The 19,922-nt window shown below is 42.7% G+C and overlaps 1 protein-coding gene across 3 annotated transcripts in view; it reads left to right on the plus strand.

The window, feature by feature from the left end:
• Positions 1-1,939: 1,939 nt before the first annotated feature.
• UBTD2 (ubiquitin domain containing 2) overlaps positions 1,940-19,922 on the plus strand; it is a 50,528-nt gene continuing 32,545 nt past the window's right edge. The window contains exon 1 of one of the 3 annotated variants that reach the window (XM_061456656.1): positions 1,940-2,109. In XM_061456656.1, the coding sequence (XP_061312640.1) occupies positions 2,040-2,109 (70 nt within the window). In that variant the 5' untranslated portion in view covers positions 1,940-2,039. Of the gene's footprint in view, positions 2,110-17,862; positions 18,007-19,633; positions 19,655-19,922 lie in introns of those variants that run through there. The other 2 variants (XM_061456657.1, XM_061456658.1) reach the window with 2 other exon arrangements.

Genomic DNA, 19,922 nt, shown 5'->3' on the forward strand with positions numbered 1-19,922 from the left:
AGTGGGTATCTAGGGCAAAGCCAAGATTAGAGTGCAGAAACTGATTGCAAAGCTCAGTCCTTGCCTCTTGTGAAAATTAGTTTGAGGAGGAACATAATCTTCAAAAGAAATAATGCATTTAGAAAAGTCTTGGTTTGTCTCCTGTACTTCAGTGGTGCATTGCAAGTACATCCTGACACATGGGATCAGGCTGTAAATACTGACTTAGGTCCATCTCAAGTGTTTATACACGCACAAATACATACATATAACTTACACACAATGTGTGCATGAGAAAACTAAAGTCATGCTTTCTCCATAGAATTATCATGCTCTGATGACAATATACCCACATCAACACCTACTCTCATGACAATTTGAAACATCCTTAACTTTCTTCTGTATTCCTACAATTTTGAACAAATTACGTTCGATCCAAAGTAAAAAAACAAATACCCCTGATGTACCTTTGATTGTACCTGTGTATGTTCAGGCTCTCCAATACAATCTGTGAAGAAAACTAGAACAACTGAGCTCTGTGTTTCCTCTATCACATTTAATGTCTGCACAGAAAAGAAGTTTTTGCTTTTCTTGATGTAATTGTGCACGTGTTCAGACTCCAGTGATCCTTCCTTTGGTTTTCTTACCAGTCCTGACCTTCCTATTTGAGCCCATAAAGCCAACCATAAAGTGCCAAGTCATTTTGCTCTCAGATGATGAAGTGCTCGGCATTTGCCACTCAGCTTCTCTCATACATTTGGGATTTTAATTATCAACACAAGTGCCTTCCCAAAGGCCGGCTGGTCTTTTGGTATGAAGATTATGTGGGAAAATTAATGATAGAACACCAGATTTGTCCGTCAGCTCCTTTCGCTGTGGTGACTGTGAGCTTTACAAACAGCTATGCTATTTTAACTCTAAAAAATACGTTTGCAATGTCATCTTTAAGGAGTTAAAATATGCTCAGCTTGTGTTTTGTTTTCTGCTGTTTTGCGTATCAGAACATTAAGCTGCCATGTATAGCAGAGCATGTGGGGAACCCGGAGCACAGTCTGTTACCATGCTTTATTTTTTGCACTGTCTGCTTCCATTTTTTCAATGTTCGGACTTTTTGCTGCTTGTTTGAAAGAGCTACAGTGCATTTGTGGAGTGTATGAGCTGTGACTCCCTGAACCCATGCAAGATTGCTACTGAAGTAAGATAACCCCTCTAGGCATTAGGTGCACGTAAGTCAAACTTTTCAGAGTAGAAGACGTTGATTGACCAAGCAGCACTCATTTCGCTTAGTTTTATTACCATTTAAATGGACAGTATGTAGAGAGGTAGCTGTATGAGTAATGGGGGGCAGATTTAACCCGGAATGTGCGTGTACTTTCATGTGCAGACACATTCATACACAGTACGGGAAAGCCCCGGTCTCCACCGTAAGAACAAACAAACCCATCTGGCTACCCGAGCCCGGCGTACCCGGCTCGCCCAACCCCTGCACCCCGAGCCTGCCAGCTGCGGTGCAGCTGGCCCCGCAGCGGCGAGGGCTGGCCCCGCATCCCACACACAAAGCCCGCCGCCCTCGCCCTACTCCCTCGTCCGCGCTGCGCCGGGGACAGCGAGCGGACCCGACCCGGCCCAGCCCCTGCGGCGGGGCCGGTCACAGCGCCCCAGAGCCGCCCGCCAACTTCCACCGGGGCTTCGCCCTGCCCCGCGGGGCGGCCGCCACCCGGCAGGCGAGGGACGGCCTCGGGCTTGGCGGCACCGGGCCGCAGCCAGGCCCGTCCCGGCCTGCGCGTTGCAGCGACCTAAAACCAGGCGAGGTGGCTGCCAACCGCACCCGGTTCGAACCCGGACAGGAGCCGTGGACCGGGTCGAGCCCGGGGTCGGGCCGGGGCGGACCGGAGGCGGAGCCTGGCGGCGGGAGGAGGACGCGCCTCGGGGGCGGTGTTGCAGACCGAAGAGGCGGCTCCGGAGCCATCGCGCCTGCCCGGCCGGCGGCGGAGCTCGGCTACAGGGGGAGGGGGGTGGGGGGGCGGCTCGGCGGCGGGTCTGCGGGCCGGGCGGGCCCCATGGGCGGGTGTGTGGGCTCCCACCACGACTCCTCGGGCAGCCTCAACGAGAACTCGGACGGCACCGGAGGTGAGCGCCGGGCCCCGGGGATGGGCTGGGCTGGGCGGGGGAGGTCGGGCGGGTCGCCCCCGACATTGTGGGGGGACCCCGGGGCGGGTGCTGCGGGCCGGGGCCTGCGGTGGGGACGGGCCCGGGGCTGGTGTCAGGCGGGGGAGCAGCGCTGCGCTCGCCGGCCTCGGGGCGCCGCGCCCGGTTCCCACCCTCTCACCAGCGCGGCCGCCGGGGCCGCAACTTTCCCGGGGCGGCGGCGGTGTGCGGGACCTCGGAGGGGCGCAGGGTGGGCGCAGCCCCGGCGGATGCTGCCCCGGGTGTGTGGGGGCTCCGCGGCACGGCCCGAGGGCAGGCGGCTGATGAAATGATGGACGGGCTGGGGCAAGGGCCTGCCTGGGGCTGCTAAACTTTGTTGTCCTTGGGCTCGTCTCTTTGTGGCGTGCAGAAAATAATTATTCAGATAACTTAGATCCTGGCACTGCTGCGGGGTTGGGGTTTATTTTTATTCTTATTCTAAGAAAGATGGATTCTTTCTGCCAGCCTAAATCGCCCATGCTAAGTAATCAATTTCCAGCGACTTCAGATGCTGGAGCAGCATGTTCTCACTTGTGTGCAAGAGCACACCTACTTGGTGAGCTTATGTGGAAACACTGCTGCAGTGCAAGCGGCCCTTACCCTTCTGTTTTTCTCTACCTAAATGCCTGAATGATTGCTTTCTCAGCGTTCTTGGGTTTGTGGACCCCTGATGTTCTCCAGCTGAGCTGTGTGTGCATTATTGTCACTTAAAGTCAGCCTACCCACAGGACATTTGACTTATAAGTAGTCCTTACATGTGCAGAGGCCACAGATTTCAGGTTGAGAATTGCTCATCAAGGGCTACATTTCCCCCCTGTGCCTTGTGGAACATTATGATTCTGGCTTTATTACAGATGCCCCAGCTGATGGGTATTCTGTTAGACCAGTGACTTTGCTGTTATTCCACACTGTGAAAAAAACACAAGCACTGCTTATGATTAATATCTGAAGCGACCACCTGCTGATTAATGCTGGATACATAGTTCATAGGGATGCCAGTGTCCAGCTGCTAAGAACTGTAGGATTTAATCACATCATTGTCATTAAAAAGAATTCTATAACTTTGGCTAGTATGAGTCTTTATTCTTTTCCTCTATTATAAAAAATAAAAGGAAGAAGTGAGTTATCTAAAAAGCATTTGTACCAAGCCGACTTACCTAAACCAGTAAAAAATGCAGGGGTGTCAGTGCAGAGAGGACCACACCATACTAGAAGTCAAGGAAAAAGAAACAGAAATCGCCACATTCTTAAAAAATCTCGATCAAAAAATAGCATTAAAAGCTATGCTGTTTGTTGTGAGACCTGCTTCACTAGCTAGGTGTTACGAGGTGAGATCATGTCACAGAAATAGCCTCAGTTTAATTTCCTCACTCTTATCTTGCCTGTGATATTGAATGAATGAGATAGGAGCTACCAGAGTTTGTCTGATACTGTAAAATAGCCTTATTGCACACCCAGTAGCAGTGCATGAGGTGGGCTGTCTCCATCCAAGTTGTCGGCAGAGTACCATCCTGGATGGACTTAGTGGGAGCACATTCCTGCTTGGTGTTTGCACGGCACGACACGCTGCTGCTGCTTTGGGGTTAAATAATCTATTGTGCTTGGTGCATTAGAACAGCAGCCTGGTTTTTCAAGATGCAGTAGATGTGAAATGTATGTCAGCTGGCTCATGTTGATTCATGCTCTAAGGATAATGTTCCTTAAGGTTGTCTTGCTGAAGTGAGAAGTGATGAAATTTCAGTTGAATTATAGGCTTCTTAGGACTGTCTTAAACAATCGGGTACAGTGTGCAATAGCCTGTTTTGTGACGTTATGTATCTGTGCCTGCCTCTCAACAAGAAAAAAAGGGGGTGTAGGTTAAGCTGGAAGAGCCTCAGAATATCTTTTATAAGTCTGACTCCTGAGATAGCCAAGTCCAGTCTGCACTAATTCTTAGCTTTACAAATTCTGCAAATGTGCCCATGCCAAGTATGAAATCTGACTTACTCTCTCAAGGGAGCTTGTGTCTTGAAACATCAGTAACTGAACCAGCTGAAGCGCAAGTGAACATGATTTGGAGACTGTACAGAAAGGTGATTTAATCCTGTTTCCCGTATAAGGCTCATTTCCTCCAGCTCCTGGGCTGTGACCTAGTCTGGTGTATTCACCTTCAGATTGCTGTCAGGGAGCAGGGCCAGACCATTTATAAATCTCAGGAAGGTGTTTTGGAACAAAAGTCTCTGTTCTAATCAGAGCAGTGCCAGTGATGGACTTATTCTGGGGAGGCTTTTTCTTTCCCCCAGAATGGAAAAGTTTCATGGAGAATTAGGAGCGGTCAAGAGGTTGATTAGATGACAATAGCAGTGCTTGATGCTGTGTGAAAGTGGGAGCTGGATCTCAAGTTAAATTCATACAGATCTCAAAGTCTATTACGGTGCTCTGGGGACTGATGAAATCCTGCTCAATTGTATCACTGGAGTCAAGATGAGGATTTGTCACATCCCAGTATTCTCTTAGGTCTGTTTGTCAGTCACTGACACTTCCTGATACTTCTCTGCTGCTCAGCAAAGCTGACAGCATGCCCCGACCACCTGCGTGTCCTTTGTATTCTAACTATTGGTATGTGTCAAGGTCAGGATGCTTGCATGTATCCAGAGAGCTGTTGCATATACTCATGTGTGTCTCTGTAAGACTGAGATAATCAGAAATACCAGCTCTCCTATGGGTGTAGCAGCTTACTGCATGTTTCTGTTTGCATTGACCGAAGCAGGAGTCATCTGTTTCTTACCCAGAATTAAACAGATGCTGCTCTGCCCATCCTGCTGGAAATTAAATGGTCTTTGCAGATTGGCACCAGCTGTTTCATTATCACTGCTCTTTTTAGCAGGTTTTTGTTTCAATGGAATGTTGCTTGTTGTATTGCAGAAAAAGTTCCTGTCTTGGTGCTTGGTACCATGAGAGCGTGTTGTGGTGGGTGGGTATCTGGATGGTGAGATGGATTAAAGGAGATACAAGGAAGAATATAAGATGATTGTTAGGTGATTTATAGACACATGCTTTCCTCCCCTCATCTCTTTAGCTCTGCTGTCTACCATCTGATATTCCAAACTTTTAGGAGCTGAGCACCATACCTCTTCTTACTGTGCCTAGTCAAAGGAGACTTTTCTGCAGGATGATGAGTCTGGCAGAGAAGTAGTTGTTCTCTGGCCGCTTACATGTTACATGATTTCTTCAGGCATGTTTGCTTTTTGGAAAAGCACTAGGTTTGGAGGAAACTGCTGGAAAACTCTGCACTTGTTCCTTTACATAAGGTTTAATAGCTTATCAGGTATGTTCAGTTCAGCAAAACCAGGAGAACTTGGATTTTCAACTTGCTATCCCCACGGGCAAGTCCTTTCTGGAGGAATCATACTTCTTTTCTTTCCTTGGAGGGGAGCAGTAGGAAGGGAAAGGAGAAATATGAAGCCATTCATTTTCTTCTGGCAAACTCTTACCCCTGTTAGAAGTTGCCTATTACTTCGTCTTGGTAAAGTTCAGTGAGACAGTTATTTGTGTGGAGTAACAAAAGGGCAGGAAATCCAGTGTCTAGAAGTATGGGCATGACAAGTCATTACACATTAAGGCTTTTGGCTGCAGCTGTCTGATTGCTGCTGCACTCTCCCTGACATGACGTTTGCCTGCCTGCTGGAGTTCTTATCGCCCTTCTTTGTTATAAAAGATGCTGATTCTGTTTGAAATTTGTCTTCTTTACTGCTGCCCCTCTCACCCAGCAGTGATAATGGGGACAAGTGGAAATAGGGCTGCACATTTGACTGACATGCTGGAATAGGAGATTATTAAAACTTTAAATTCCTCCTGCAGTATTTGATGCAGTGCTGGAGCTTTGTTAACTTCTAGAAAGCCAGATTATGTCCTCAACCTCTGCTTTTTGGACAACAGTTTCTTAAATATTTTCTTTAGAGTGCTGTGCAGTGCTGCTTATCACATGTCTGATTTGAAGTTACAATTACTGCTTTCATGGTGCTTCTATGGAAGCCTGACCAAGGGAATTTGCATATTAATTAGTCAGATTTGTTGCTCACAATTGGACTAATACAGTAGGGCTATGCACGGCTTGCACGGGGGGGGGTTAAACAAGCATCTCATGACTGAGCAGTTAGTAGCATTGGTGCCTACCCCTTGTAATCAGAACAGTCAAAGAGTCTCTCACTTCCAGATTGTGTTTTTGGCTGTTAGAAGCTGTGATGGTGGGTGCTTGCACACAGCACCTTTCTGAGGTTTTATTCCCATCTAAAGGAGGTAGTTGTAGATGTCAGGTTGTGCCTGCTGGTTTGTAATGCAACCTTGTAATATGGTGCTGGATGTGTTTTTGCAAAACTCTCATTAAATCAGAGCTGGCATTAGCTGCTGGGTCTTGCTGTGGCTTTTTTTTTCTTTTTAATAACAAGAAAAGCTTAGCATGGCTCTTCCAACTTGCTCTGATTCTCTCATGAGCTCCCCAAGAGTACATGTGGTTTTTGTCAGGGCTTTGTAATAAAAGGAGCCTTTAATGACTTGGTTTCCTGCAGACTGGGCATCCACAGCCCCATTGAGATTCTTAGAATCTGTGGATCTTGTGCTGAGAATGGCTGATAATTCAGTCCCCAGTATTTTTCTACTGGAATATCACTTTGATGGTATGTCACTTTTCATTTGTAAACTAACAGACTCTGGTTTTGTTGTCAGGTGATAACAAGTAAGTCTTAGGAAATGAAATAAGGGGTTGCTTTCACTGTTAGTAAAGGCTGATGAGCACAACTGTTCAGTTTCCTTTTTGGTGTTCCTTCATGTAGTTGTTTGTTTGGTTTCCAGATGAAGTGATGTTTCAGTTTCTTTATTTGGGATTTCAGTGTTCAAAGCACCAATGTCCTTCTTCACTGACTGTTAAATGTAATAAATTGTATATTCATTGTGCTTTGGAGACTTTGGATAAATGGAAAAATATCAGTTGCCTGTTTGAATAAAATCTGAAAACCAGCGATCTGCTCTTAATGCAGCAGGTAATATGATAGCTATTATTTTTCATGGGAATGTTGAATAATATAATTCATGAGTCACAAATTATAATACAGTTGAAGCCAGAAATAAAGATTTGCCTTATAGTTAAGTCTTGCCAATTCCTGCAAGTCTTCTTGCAGGTACAAGGAAGGATCGAGTTGGCCACAGCCAGTCTGGTTACCCAGCTCCTGAAAGAAAGTAAGTATCTGAAAAACTTCTGACCAGAAGCCTGTGTGTGAGAAATAAATACAACTGCTCCTTTGCTGTTTTATAAGCAAAAAAGGACTGTGATACTTGAAGGCTTTGATTCAAACTTTCACCCTCTCTTGTAGACAACTGTGGTGTGTAAAAGTCAGTTACATTTTTAGGCAGTTGTTTCCAACTTGCTACCTCTGCTTCACTGCCTTAAAATGCAGACTCCTTTGATACAAATACTTCTTTAACACCGTCCTTGGTCCTTAAGTAAGTTAGTTATTTGTTTGTTTAAAAATTCAAATTGCTTATGGCTGCTATAGGAAGGTATTCTGTACTGGCCAGGAGGTACTTCATGGTTCTCCCAGTTCTTTCTCACCGAATTCAGAATGACTTTTTGAGCAGGGCTGGTGCAATATGTCTATCTTCTCATGCAGAAAAGCCAGATCCCAGTGTGTCCCCAGCCATGTAGTATGGCCAAAGTACTGCTCTGAAAGAAAAAGCAGGAAGGGCTGGGTTTTCCTTCCCTTGGGGTGTTCCCTGAGAAGAGGCACAGCTGGGTGCGCAGCCACGAGCTTTCTCTTCCCAGGGCTGGTCTCATCCCTGTCTGGCAAAGGGAAGAGCATTTCCATGGGGGAGTTTTGCCATTCAGCAGCCAAGGTTGAAGCAAGGAAGTAGGTGTGTGGCAATTTAAAGGCAGGAGTCCTTGGTTCACCTTCGTCTTTCCTACAGGCAGGTGCTTCGGGTGAAGCTTGTGAAGGTTTGCAGCTTTTGTTTTATTTTCAGCTGGAAGCTGTGTAGGTTTCTTCTTTTGCAAAAGTCACATTATGAAATTGAGCTTTCTCAATCTTCTTCATTCTAGTTTTAAAAGCTGCTCCATTTAGACAGCTGTAGTCATCATAACTGTAGTAAAAATAGAGTAAGCAGGCGGATGAGGTGGTTCTCAGGGTTGTCTTGCTAGTTTGTGATGCTGAATTTCAGCATGTGGAAAGGTGCTGACCTTGGGTGGATGCCAGGATGATGTGAGCATTGCATGTGTACAGTGGGCTTTCAGAGGCATCTGCTTGCTTTGTTTACTGAAAGCCTATGGGCTCTTGTTTGCTTACAGCAATACTAAGATTTTGGCACTTGTATTGTGACTTGGCAGGGCTGGTGTTGGGAACGAGTGTGCAGGGCACATTGGATCCTCTCACTGGGAAAGTGCCAGGGCCATAGCTGGTGGTCCTGCTGGTGGGACGTTAGTGCCTGGCATCTCTTGGTATGGGAGTGTGGTGAGAGTGATGAGGCTTGATTGCCTGTAATCAGACGGGAAAGTCTATGAAATGACCTGTTCTGCAAAGCAGGTGGAATACAAGGAGATACAAAAAAGCTGAAGTCAGTAACTTGATTTCTGGATGTTGGATGAAACATTTTACTTGCACCCTGACGTTTTCAGTTACAGCTTCATCTACAATAGTAGATGAAGCTGTAACTGTATGTTACAAGCTATACGTTGTCTGGCTGACATCTAAGATCTGAAGAAAGAGAAATGTTCCCCTACTTGGGAAGCAGAAAAAGTGCAGGTGGGGTTTTGTTTGTTTGTTTTTAAGGAACACATTGTGTTTGTGTTTCCAGTGTGAAAAGTACAGAATCTAATTCAGTGCTTCATCCTGAGTTACCAGTATCAGTAGAAGTGAAGCATCCAAAAGCAGCATGCGTGCTCATGGCACTGCTTGTACAGTCAATGGAAAATACCTATAATGTAGTATGTAACTTGATATTTTACTGTCTTGACCTGTGTGCGGTAAAATACGCATGATGTCTACCGTGGTTTATTTAAGGTTCATCTGGAACCTGCATTTTGCATTTGCTGCCTTCTGCTGACCCTGGGCTGATCTCGCTCACAGCTGTTAGCCAGGTTGTAGCTTTCTCTCTTGGCACACTCAGATTAGGCTTGTGTAAAACCTCTTTGAGAGGTAGACAAAAGATGGGGCAGTGCAAACTGCGTAAAAGGGTTTTGTTCTGCTTCCTACCTTTGCAGCAAATTGAAAACTATGTCTTAAATGCTGAATGGCACTGGAGTTTCTTAGGCTACCTTAAATACTTAAAATGACATGAGTAGCCAGTCGTCCCAAGACTTCACAGTACTGAGAGATGCAAGGGCATGGCAGGTTCTGCAGGTAATAAGGGCATGAGCAATTAATACATGCTATTAATTTGCAGGAGTTGTTCTACATCCAGTTGACCAATTAGGGCCTAATGTAAAGCATTTGAAAATTGTGTTACATAAAGTAGAAATACTGGTGGGGATGGGGATCCTTGCTGCTGTGCTTGTGTGTTAGATTGCTTTAACATCTCCTCCCTTCATTCTTTTCCCATCTCACCTCCTTCCATAGTGGCAAACATGATTTAAAAGGAAAAAATCAAAGCCCTGCTTGGAAGTCATTTATGGGAGGAGACGGGCACAGCTCTGAATAAATGATTCTTCGCTTCCGTAGGAAGTCAGATGTGCAGAAGAATTTTTTCTTATATATGTATATATAAATGTATATATAGACACGCTTGTGCTGAAGATTAGGTAGAAGGGAGGGGGTTCAGGGAATTTTAGCATGATCTATCATGTGGTTTTCCCACATTCTCAAATATGAAAGAAAAGTCACTTCACAAATGGTAGTGAAGTGCTTCAGTAGTGTTCAGTGAGAACAGGTGCAGCCCAGGGGGAAAAGATTAGAGACTAAAATGTGGAAATGTATCATACAATGCTGCAGATTGCATGTTATCTTTGCACCTATTTAATAGGGAAAGTTTATCCTTATGTATATACATTCACTCTACTGTTATTGATGCTTTTCTATAAATAACAAAAATAGTTTCCATGAAATTATAAACATTTTATAGTTTGTAACAACTTACAGTTTAATAATTGAAAATAAACACAGCAACTATAAATAATTCTCTCAGTTCAGACAGCATGTCATGCAGGAAGGCATTTTTCACCTTTTCCCGATAGAGATGAGTGCTCTTTGAGAACACTATGGGGCCTGAGATGGCATCGGGAGCAGAGCGCAGTAGCTTGGGGTTGGAAGCTTGTTTCCTTTGTATTTTTAAAATCCAGTTATGGAGCTCAATTTCTGCTCTCACACTGTGATCAAGGGCACTCTGGATTCAGGAGAAGGATCTCTCATGGTATTTACTTTGTCACTTTATTTCTCTGCCACAGAACTATCATCTCCTATGAATTCTTGTCTGTATGGGTAAATACAGTCTTTTTGTAAAAGAGTACCTACAAAATAGCAGATAGTACCTGCAGCTGGTGAATGCCATTTTCTCCTGCCAGTTGTTTTTTGGCCACATGCTGCTGCTTAAGCACCTGAGCCTACTATAGAACATCGGCTATCACAGGATAATGGTTGGCTGGTGAAAAGGTAAATGATTTAAGTAAAAATTGTTAATTCACAGACTTCATATGTACTGCAAGAAGTGCAAGAAGTATTTCTTGGCAGAGGTATAGAAAAGCGCTGCCTGTGTCATAGATGCTGGACTTAATGCCATCAGAGTGTTTTCAGGTGCATTTGCTTCATCTCTGATACAAGTAAAAGCTGTGTATGTCAGAATAAGGTCTTTCATGCAGAATGCTTAGCTGTCAGTTGGGCTCTCAACCACCAAATGCTTCTGAACCTCTCTTGCAGGAGTCACTGCACTGTATCCTTCTCCCCCATAGGGAATAAGAAGGACCTCAGGGCCATGCTGGAAGCAGGGAGGGGACACTACGGATGTCGCTGAACGTGGAAGCATGTTTTGAGTTTTTTTGGTGCAGGTTCAAGTGCTGTTTCTACTAATTGCAAGCTCTGGATGCTCCAAGTTTGTTAACGCATGGATTGAGAAGACATGGGCAATAAGCAGTTTGGAAGTGTTAATGGGAAGCAAAGCGTAGCATATATGTTAAACAGTTAGGAAACCATAAATGTTATCTGAAGATTTGACTAACAATTTCACTAGCTCTTGCTGGATGTATTCACAGGGAGGCTATATTCGGTGGCAGCAGTAGTTAAACATACGTTCAGATGAAGCTTAGCACTCCAGTGCTTCACACCTCTAAGTAGCAGCATCCTTTGCTGTTCGCAGATTTGGTCTGGTTGCCTGTTCAGGAGTGCCCTGCTTGCTGAGGCTGAGCAGATCTCTTTCTTTGCCTGTGTATTACATATGTCCAGTGCATGTAATGAACAAACCTGCTGAAGGGGTGGTAAATTCACAGGTCCCAGCTGAGGGTTAGCACTTTGAGGGGTGAAGAAGGGGAAAGCTGTCAAATATCTATTTAAAACTTTGTTTTTAAAGAGATGGAACTCACTTGTGAATTGCATGTTGATGACTTGGCTCAGGAAAATACATAACAGACTGCATTTTTTGTATTTTTCTGCTATGTGCCTACAGGAGTATATTAAAAGAACATGGGTTGCTATAAATACAAACACCAAATAAAAATATGTTTCGTAAAGTGCTTATCAATACTGGATATTATTCCAAAACAGGTTTAAATACTCATTTGAGATGAGTTCTCTTAGCCATTTATGTGTTGGGTTTTTCACATCTGTAGATGTGGAAGATAACATCTCCATTGTATCTTTATCCAAATCTAAAACTAGTTCTGGTGCCAAAACAACTTGAACTGCAACAGAAAACCACATGAGTATTGAAATTGCGTTGCTTGATTAAATCACGTGCTTTAAATCAGTCACACATTGTATAGCCTGACACTGATGTTACTTAATGCAACGTCCCATCTCTGCATTAACACAACTGAAACAAGCACGTTTGTTGAACATGTCCAGGACACTCCAGCTGCTGCACTGATACTACATCACAAAAATAGCTCCAAAAATACTACAGGCTCATCTTTTTTTCTTTAACTGAAACTCCTTCAGAATGGCACTAGATGAAAATACACCATTTTAGTCTCTCCTGTGGGAGGAAGAAGGAGCAGCAGCATTGTCAGAACAAGTGAGCATGGATATTGTGGTTTGGTATTGCACAGCAGTACTCAAATGAAAGTCCTTGAGATATAAATAATCTAGTTCTTGAATTCTGGCTCATGGTAGAGGCTTTTTGAACGAGTGTTTTCTCTCAAAATGAGAAAAAACAATGCAGTGTACAGAAAGATTATTTTCTTGTAGAACTCTAAAAACAATTCAACTGTATTTGGGTCATCTTTTCTTTTTTCTTCTAAATGGCATGAACCCCTAGAAAATATATGAGGTTCTTCTCAACTGTGGCAGAGCTTCCTGGGCCACCACCGCTTTGGAGAGATCATGATGTAAATAATGCCATGTGTCTGAGTACAGGTTTCCAAAAGTTTTTCTGTCTTTTGTTTCTTACAGAGAGAAATGCTACCAAAATACGCTACTTAAAGGAAAACTCCAGCGTTTTGTGACTTTGTGTGTATCTCATGGATTTTAAAATGACATTTCTTTGGGGACATGTGCTTACAGCTGGAATCATGCTATTCCTGAGTGCAAGTTGTAGTCTGGGTCTCTGTTGGGCTAGCTTATGAATTGTGAATGAATTGAAGCAAAGGAACAGTTGTGGTCCCAAAGAGTTTACAGTGTCATAACTAGCCCATACAGGTTTGGTGGAAACAACTTCTTCATTTTCTGAACTATCCTTTTACATTTTAAGTCAAGTAAGCTTGACCAGAGGAAAAGTCTTGAGAGTCTTACCATCTTGCTGTTGTTTTTACCTTGCCTAGTTAGCAATAATTAATGCTCCAAGGTACCCATGTTTTATAAGGTACCATTTCACTTCTGCATTGATTGGCTTTGTAGTCCTTTACCCACCAAAGTCCAATAAGGTGTTAATAGAGACAAGTCTCAAGACTTGTGTGTGCTTTGGCTTCCTGGGAAGTTTCACACCCTTTCTAGCAGAATGACTGGTCTGTTGTGCACTTAATTGTCCTAAACCTTATCCTTTTAGTAATTAGGTTTAAGTTGAAGAGGAGGAGAGGTTATGGCTTTTGATTAAAGTGCCACTCTAGTTTTTTAGGCTGTTTGAAAAGTGAAACTCTCCACTGGTTTTTGGAGAGTCAGTGCCCAGCAGTGGGGAAAACACTCATTTGAAAAAAGAGGATTTGGGGTTCTGTTTATCTTTAACATAGCAGGAATCATTTATTGCTGCTGGTGAGGATTTTTAAGTGTTTTTGACACAGGTGGAGGCTGTTCACCAAACCAGCTGGGAGTAGAAATCTGGGGGGGTGCATTAACTGGTGAACCCCAAACAAAACACCCTCTTTGATGGGGTCTAGCTAACTGCTGCACCTAAGAGTAGCAATAACTCATGCAGAATGGGTGGGCACTTTAATACTCCCCATTCTCAGCCTTCAACTGTCACAAGACATGACCAGTCATGATCAGTTCCCAGGGAGCAACTTTTTCCTCAAGAATTTATAAATTAACTTTCTTAAAGCAGTGCTTACCACAGGTGCTTCAAAATACTGTGTTGGAAAACAAAGGAATATTTCTTTTGCATTCTATATACCTGTTCACTTACAGAATGTACTTTTTTTGGCTTTATGTATCCTGAAGAAGACAGGCGGTGTATCTTAGGAATGCAAGTGAAGTTTTTTTGCTCCAATTATGTTCTTTCTGATGATTATATTCAGGGAAAATGGCATGCCACAAGACCATGGAAGAAATGACATTAGCATTTTATCTTATTGTAGCGGGAAACTTATTACCAAGATGTAATAATTTGCATTGAGCTACACATTAGGAAAACATTATAGATACTTTGGTGGTGGGGGAGGAAGCATTTCAGTTCCTGCCAGTGCCCTACTTTGTTAACATCTCTTGGCAGGCTGCATCCAGAGGGATGCCGAGAGCACTGCTGTTTGATAATCAAGCCTGTTAAAACCCAGTATTATTTAATAAGTTTTATTATGTAGTGACAATTCAGCTTTAAACAAGGTTTTACAAAGTCTAAGATGGCAGTGCCGGCGAAGTCTTCTGTATTTCCTAGTTCAGTGCTGTGTCAAACAGAATATTCTGTCTTAGAAATTCTACCAACAGATTTAATCTGGTTTTAACTCTTTCCAGGTTTACCTACTCAAGTATGCTGTTGCTATCTGATTGCTCTGCCTGCCAAATTTCCAAGCTGAATTCATCCCCCACTGGTAAAGCGCACATGTAGCTGCTCGGTGCAGTCGCTCTTCTTCCTTTCACATGTTTCATTTCATTATTGTAAATTAATACTAGGACTTTTTTCCAACTGAAGGAACTTTTCCCATGCGGTTCAGATTTAGGTATCCGCACTGTTCCTTCTCTGATTCTTGTTATGAAACTTTTCAACTTTCACTTGTTTATATTGAAGGTTAATAAACCAGGAACCCTTTTTCTCACAAAACAAATAACTTTCTATCAAGATATTTCACTGGAGATTATCATGTGTTAGTCAATTTTGATGCTAAATAATGAGCCCACATGAGCTCTTTTTGGCAGGAGGAGCCGGAGTGAATGCTACTCCATCGTGAACATTTTCTGGTGCGTTTTTCTCATGCTCATCCTTTAACCTTTTACACAGGTTAAAACCTTTGGATTATACAGGGTTTGGTTTTGACTGGTTAGTTTGGTTAATATTGCAGCCTGCTCTTTCTGTGGAAATACAGCTGAGATTGGTCAAATGAGTACTGGGTGCGTTATTGACCAGTCTTTAAATGTTCCTAGGTCTAGCTTTTCCAAACAGAGTGATTGTTGAAAACATACATATTTTAATGGCTTTCTTGAAGTGGTAATTTGGATTAGGAGCTTGGAACAGTTTGGATCAATTCCTGCTGTTGCAGGTATAGGTATCTAACAAGTTTGAAGATACCAGCTCTTCTATGATAACCAAGAGGAAAATGCTGTTCTGCAGGGAGGGGAAATGACTTTAGCTTTAGCTCTGTCATAAAAATAGGGTTGGTTCGGAATACTGGCGCTCAAATTTCTAGGTTTAGTATGAAGAGAACATGAAAAGAAGATTCTTCCTACTTGATTTTTCCAGTCATCTCTAAGTAGCTGGTATTCATCTTGGATGTACCCCAACAGAGATTACTCTTCCCACAGCAAAGGAGTCTCCTATTTCTTACTGCCTTTCTGATTATTATTTTAATAGCCTCTGTTGCTAGTAGTGCCTAAATATTGCTGTAATAGGGAGGGTCTGGGACACTGGCCATAGTTTTAGGAACCAAAGCTGCAACTTGAAGTTAGCAGGAGAGAAGCTACTGTTGAATGAAATCACTGCCTGGGGCCTGGCCTGAGCTGACAGCTGCTCAGTCTGCTGAAGTCCCTGATGCATGCTTTCTTTCCATTCCTAGTTTTGATACAGGCCTTTAAAAGCAAGGAAACCTAAATACTTTCTTCGTATTTTTATTCTGTTTGCTGAGGGATCTAAAAGGGCTTATTTCATGTTTACAATTTGCTTGCTGTGATGGAGTCTGAAATGCAGCCCGAGTTCTTCTGGATCTGGTGTTTGAGGCACCCTTGATTGGAGCTGCAGAAGCAGCACTTCATGGGCATGGTTTGCTCATTAGAGCACAGTAATTAATTGAGCAAGCTGGGTGAATCTGGAATGAGCTTGCATCCAGTTGTTTTTGTATATTCTTCTGGTAACTGCTGTAGCCAGCAATCAATTACCAAAGTTCTCATCCTTAAACTTGAAGCTAGGCTTATTTTTCCTTTAAGCAAGAAAAAGGGGTGAGAAGAGGGCCTGTTTCATACTTGCTTTAACTCGGAACCAAAGACTTTTCCTACAGAAACTTAACTTTCAAGTCCCAAATCAACATAAACTGACTTTAATCTGCTGTAACAGCACTTGTCTAAATAACTTGTGAAAAATGCGGTAAGTGCATGCCCTGACGAGCGATACTGCTTTTGCTTACGAGTAGACGATGACACTGGAGAAATAAGCTCCTTCAAGTATTATGGTGAGTACCTTTTTAGAAAAGGCAAGCAGAGCCTGTGGTCAAGACCTACGTCAGCTATTAGTGGGTACATAACAGCCAGTACTATTGCCAACATAATCACTTCACTGCCAGTTTTAGTATTCTCTGAATTGTTGAGAAATAAATGTGTTTTCAATCAAATTATGTTCTGTAGTGATCCTTTCACTTGAAAGGAAGAGAAGTTACTTAGGGGATGTGCTGTTGTGTCCTTTGGAAGCGCTGCCTTTTGGTGCAGAGCAAGCATTGCTCAGTCCATTAATAGAACTAAAGACTTACGTGCTCAGGGACTTTTGAAAGAGGTCAGATGAATTTGCTAAAGGTGGAAAGGCTCTGGATGCTTTAATCTATTTTCATTTGAGCAATTTAAATAAAGAGGGCAGTTTCCTGTGCCTACTCCAAGGTCCTTCCATCTCATGGAAAGTAGCAGGCTTCTGCAGAAGCAGGTTCACAGCAGAAGCTGACATCTATGCTCAGCATTGCTCAGAGGAGGCTGCCTTGTTTATGCTTATAATTCAGGCAATTTCAGCTAAATGCTTAAAGTTGGATCACATCAATAATCCTTGACCATAGGCTATAATAGGTCTATTTTTTTTTTTCCTGAGTACATCCACAGGGGATTAAAATGGCCTTGAAAGGATGTAGTTTAAAGGCTACTTTGTTGAAGTACTCCCATTTAACAGTAGTGTTTTGTCTGGATATGTAAGAGATACATATATATATATATATATTCAGGATGCAGTACAGGCTTGCATAGTTTTCATTCTAGGTTAGGAAGATGGAAGATAGCTTTCTAATTACCTAAGAATGTACTGGTATCCTTATATATTAATATTTGTCTCTAACTCTGGGATATATATGGTTTTCTTAACAAAAAGTCTCCATCAAAGGTAGGAGTCCTTATAGCTGAGAGGTTGACAAGTGCTTTTCAAAAGGCAGCTTGATCTTCTGAAGTTGCCTGGGCATTATTAGTAAATGGTACAAAATACATCAGATACAAAGAGTCCACACAAGAGGAAATTATTTGCATTTAACATCCAAAAAAGGATTATTCAGTGGTAATTGTGCTAATTAATGATGTAATTATTACCATTACACTTTTATTACTTACTAAAGTACGTGACAAAACAGTATAAAATAAGTCCTTAATCTGAGTACAGAATAATAGGTAGCGGAAATATATATTTTTTTAATTCTTGGATGCGATTTATTTCTTTTCCTTTGTAAGTATTGGAAAATAAATGGGAGCTTTGTTCAGCCTTGGATGAACACTGATTCTGCATGGTGCTCTTTCTCTCCCTGAAACCTTCCTCCTTGGAGAAGGTAGTTGGAAACAGGTTTTAACTAGGAAAACTCAACTCATGGAGTGTTTTAGCCTTTCTTTCAAGGGGCTTTAAGCAACCTGGTCTAGCGGAAGGTGTCCCTACCTGTGGCAGGGGGTTGGAGATAGATGAGCTTTAAGGTCCCTTCCAACCCAAAACATTCCATGATTCTGTGATGTGCATAATTAAATCTCCATGGAAACCAGAGGTGGGACAACAGATGTCACCCTGCCAGTATAGAGGAGCAGCCTCCAGAAGAGATGTGGCATCTTGGGGCTCGGAAGAGTAATGGTATATACTGTGAGACACAGGATGGGATATGTGGATTGATGATAGGGAAATCATCTAACTTAGCTGTTACTCAGAAGAAGGTAGTCTTTATCCTGTTTCCATGCTCTCAGGTAGTCCTAACATAGAATTTCTCTCTCTCAACTGCTCTCATTTTAGGGTTTAGTTTTTGTTTTCCTCCTGTGTTTTGTTATCTCCATCTGGAGAACAGAACAATTGCTATAAGCTGCTCCTGGGTCCCCACCACTCCTGCAAGTAACTGCTTTGATTGTATCACTTAATGCAGCCACCTAGGCAGATAAGTCTGCTTTAGATTCTGTGGCTCTTTGCACATTGTTTTAAGGCAGATTCTATCCTTCACATGGGGTGAAAATCAAATGTAGGGTTGGATCCACTGTTTTTTTCCTCCCACTTGGTTTAGATGGCATAGAACTGAAGGATGGAATTTGCTTAGGCTGCGAGCATATGTACTTCCATGAATGAATTTTCAAGTTTATTAACTGGATTGTGGATCCAGAAAATACTGACTGAAGAAAAGTAAATGAATGTTTTTGGTTTTCACTGGGGCATGAAGCCACCAGTCTGCCAGACTTCTGCCCTGTAGAAGTTGAGTGTGCACAGTCAAATGTATGAATATTAAAATGGACCTGCTACTTCTGGTACCTCGCTGTTTGGGAGTACCTGGCAGCTCAGTGATGTGATCATTTAGCTTCTATGGTCATCCTGATTTGGTAATGTTGTGATGAGCTTTTTACTAATGGGAAACCGGGGACAGTAGTAGAGGAAGATGACTCCTGCTAGTTAAAATACTGTAGCAAGTAAAAACCTTGTTTGTGGATGAAGAACCTCTTATGCTAAGGGCAACTGAAACATGGGGGGGGTGTGTTAGTCTGGGGTTTGGGTGAGTTGTTTTTAATCAACCTGCTTCAGAAATGAAGTCTCACTCTTACTAGGCCTTGAGGAATTTTTTGTCCTGTGGCTGTAAACTTGCCAGAAAGGACAAATATCCCCAAAAGATGGGCTTGGTGGTAGATAGGAGACCAGGTCCGCATTCTGGGGAAGTCTGGAGTGATGTTGTGGTTTCATGGTTTTTGCTGTGTGACCTTAGATAGGATACATATCAACAAGTGGAGTACTTGACTTTCTGCTCCTAAATCACTGGTGCTGTGTATGGCAGGACTGACTTGGTGGCTATTAAAGAAGACCTTGCCGCTTACTGTTAAGACCCAGTTGAGAGATTACTTTGCAGAAAGAAGCTTGACATCAGAGGAGTGATGAGAATGCATTATCCCACTGTTACACATCTGTCTCAGCTGCAGGTGCTTGGCAGGGCTGTGTGCCCGCAGGTTTACCTTGTTCAGCTTGCATGGGCAGACACACTTCTTGGAAGTTACCAGGGTATAGTCCTTGGGAAAATGAGTGGTAGGTTTTAGTTAGAGACTACGATAAAACACTTCTTAAATTTAAACCAAGTTGAAAGCATCTAAAAATTGATGCAGAAGTAACTTGTAGTGAGTGTGAAATGATAATTTTATCATGGAAAACTACCTTGTAAAATAGAGCTTAGCAAAGCAGCAAGTATCATTCTAAGAAATAAAATTTCTTAGATTAAATCTTTAAATGCTTGCTTATGCATCACCTGTTCCTCAAACCAAGCAATTGCCTTTCAGTTTTCCAAATGGCACCTGTGGAACATAAGATGGAACTGTAAAATTAAGTCATTAAGGTAATGTATGTTTGGTATGTGTGTCAAGTAAGATTCCTATTTTCAGCTTTTACTGAGCTCTTTAATTTACTGATGAGCTTAAGTAGCTGAGATACAGTAATAGTGCATTTAGTTAATTGGCTAATGTGAAACTTTATCCCTGCCAGTAACTGTGACTGGAATAAATTCAAGATGTGGTGTTAAATTCTGTAGCCAAGCTCATTTAATCATTGGTCACTGTAAAAACAGTTACCAACTTGGAAGCTTCTTTGTTCATTTTGTTCTGGAA

Source organism: Pezoporus flaviventris, unplaced genomic scaffold (assembly GCF_033815535.1).
Source record: "Pezoporus flaviventris isolate CSIRO_AGI_PZ_B2104156 unplaced genomic scaffold, CSIRO_AGI_Pfla_v1 ptg000023l, whole genome shotgun sequence".
NCBI classification, from domain to species: Eukaryota; Metazoa; Chordata; class Aves; order Psittaciformes; family Psittacidae; genus Pezoporus; species Pezoporus flaviventris.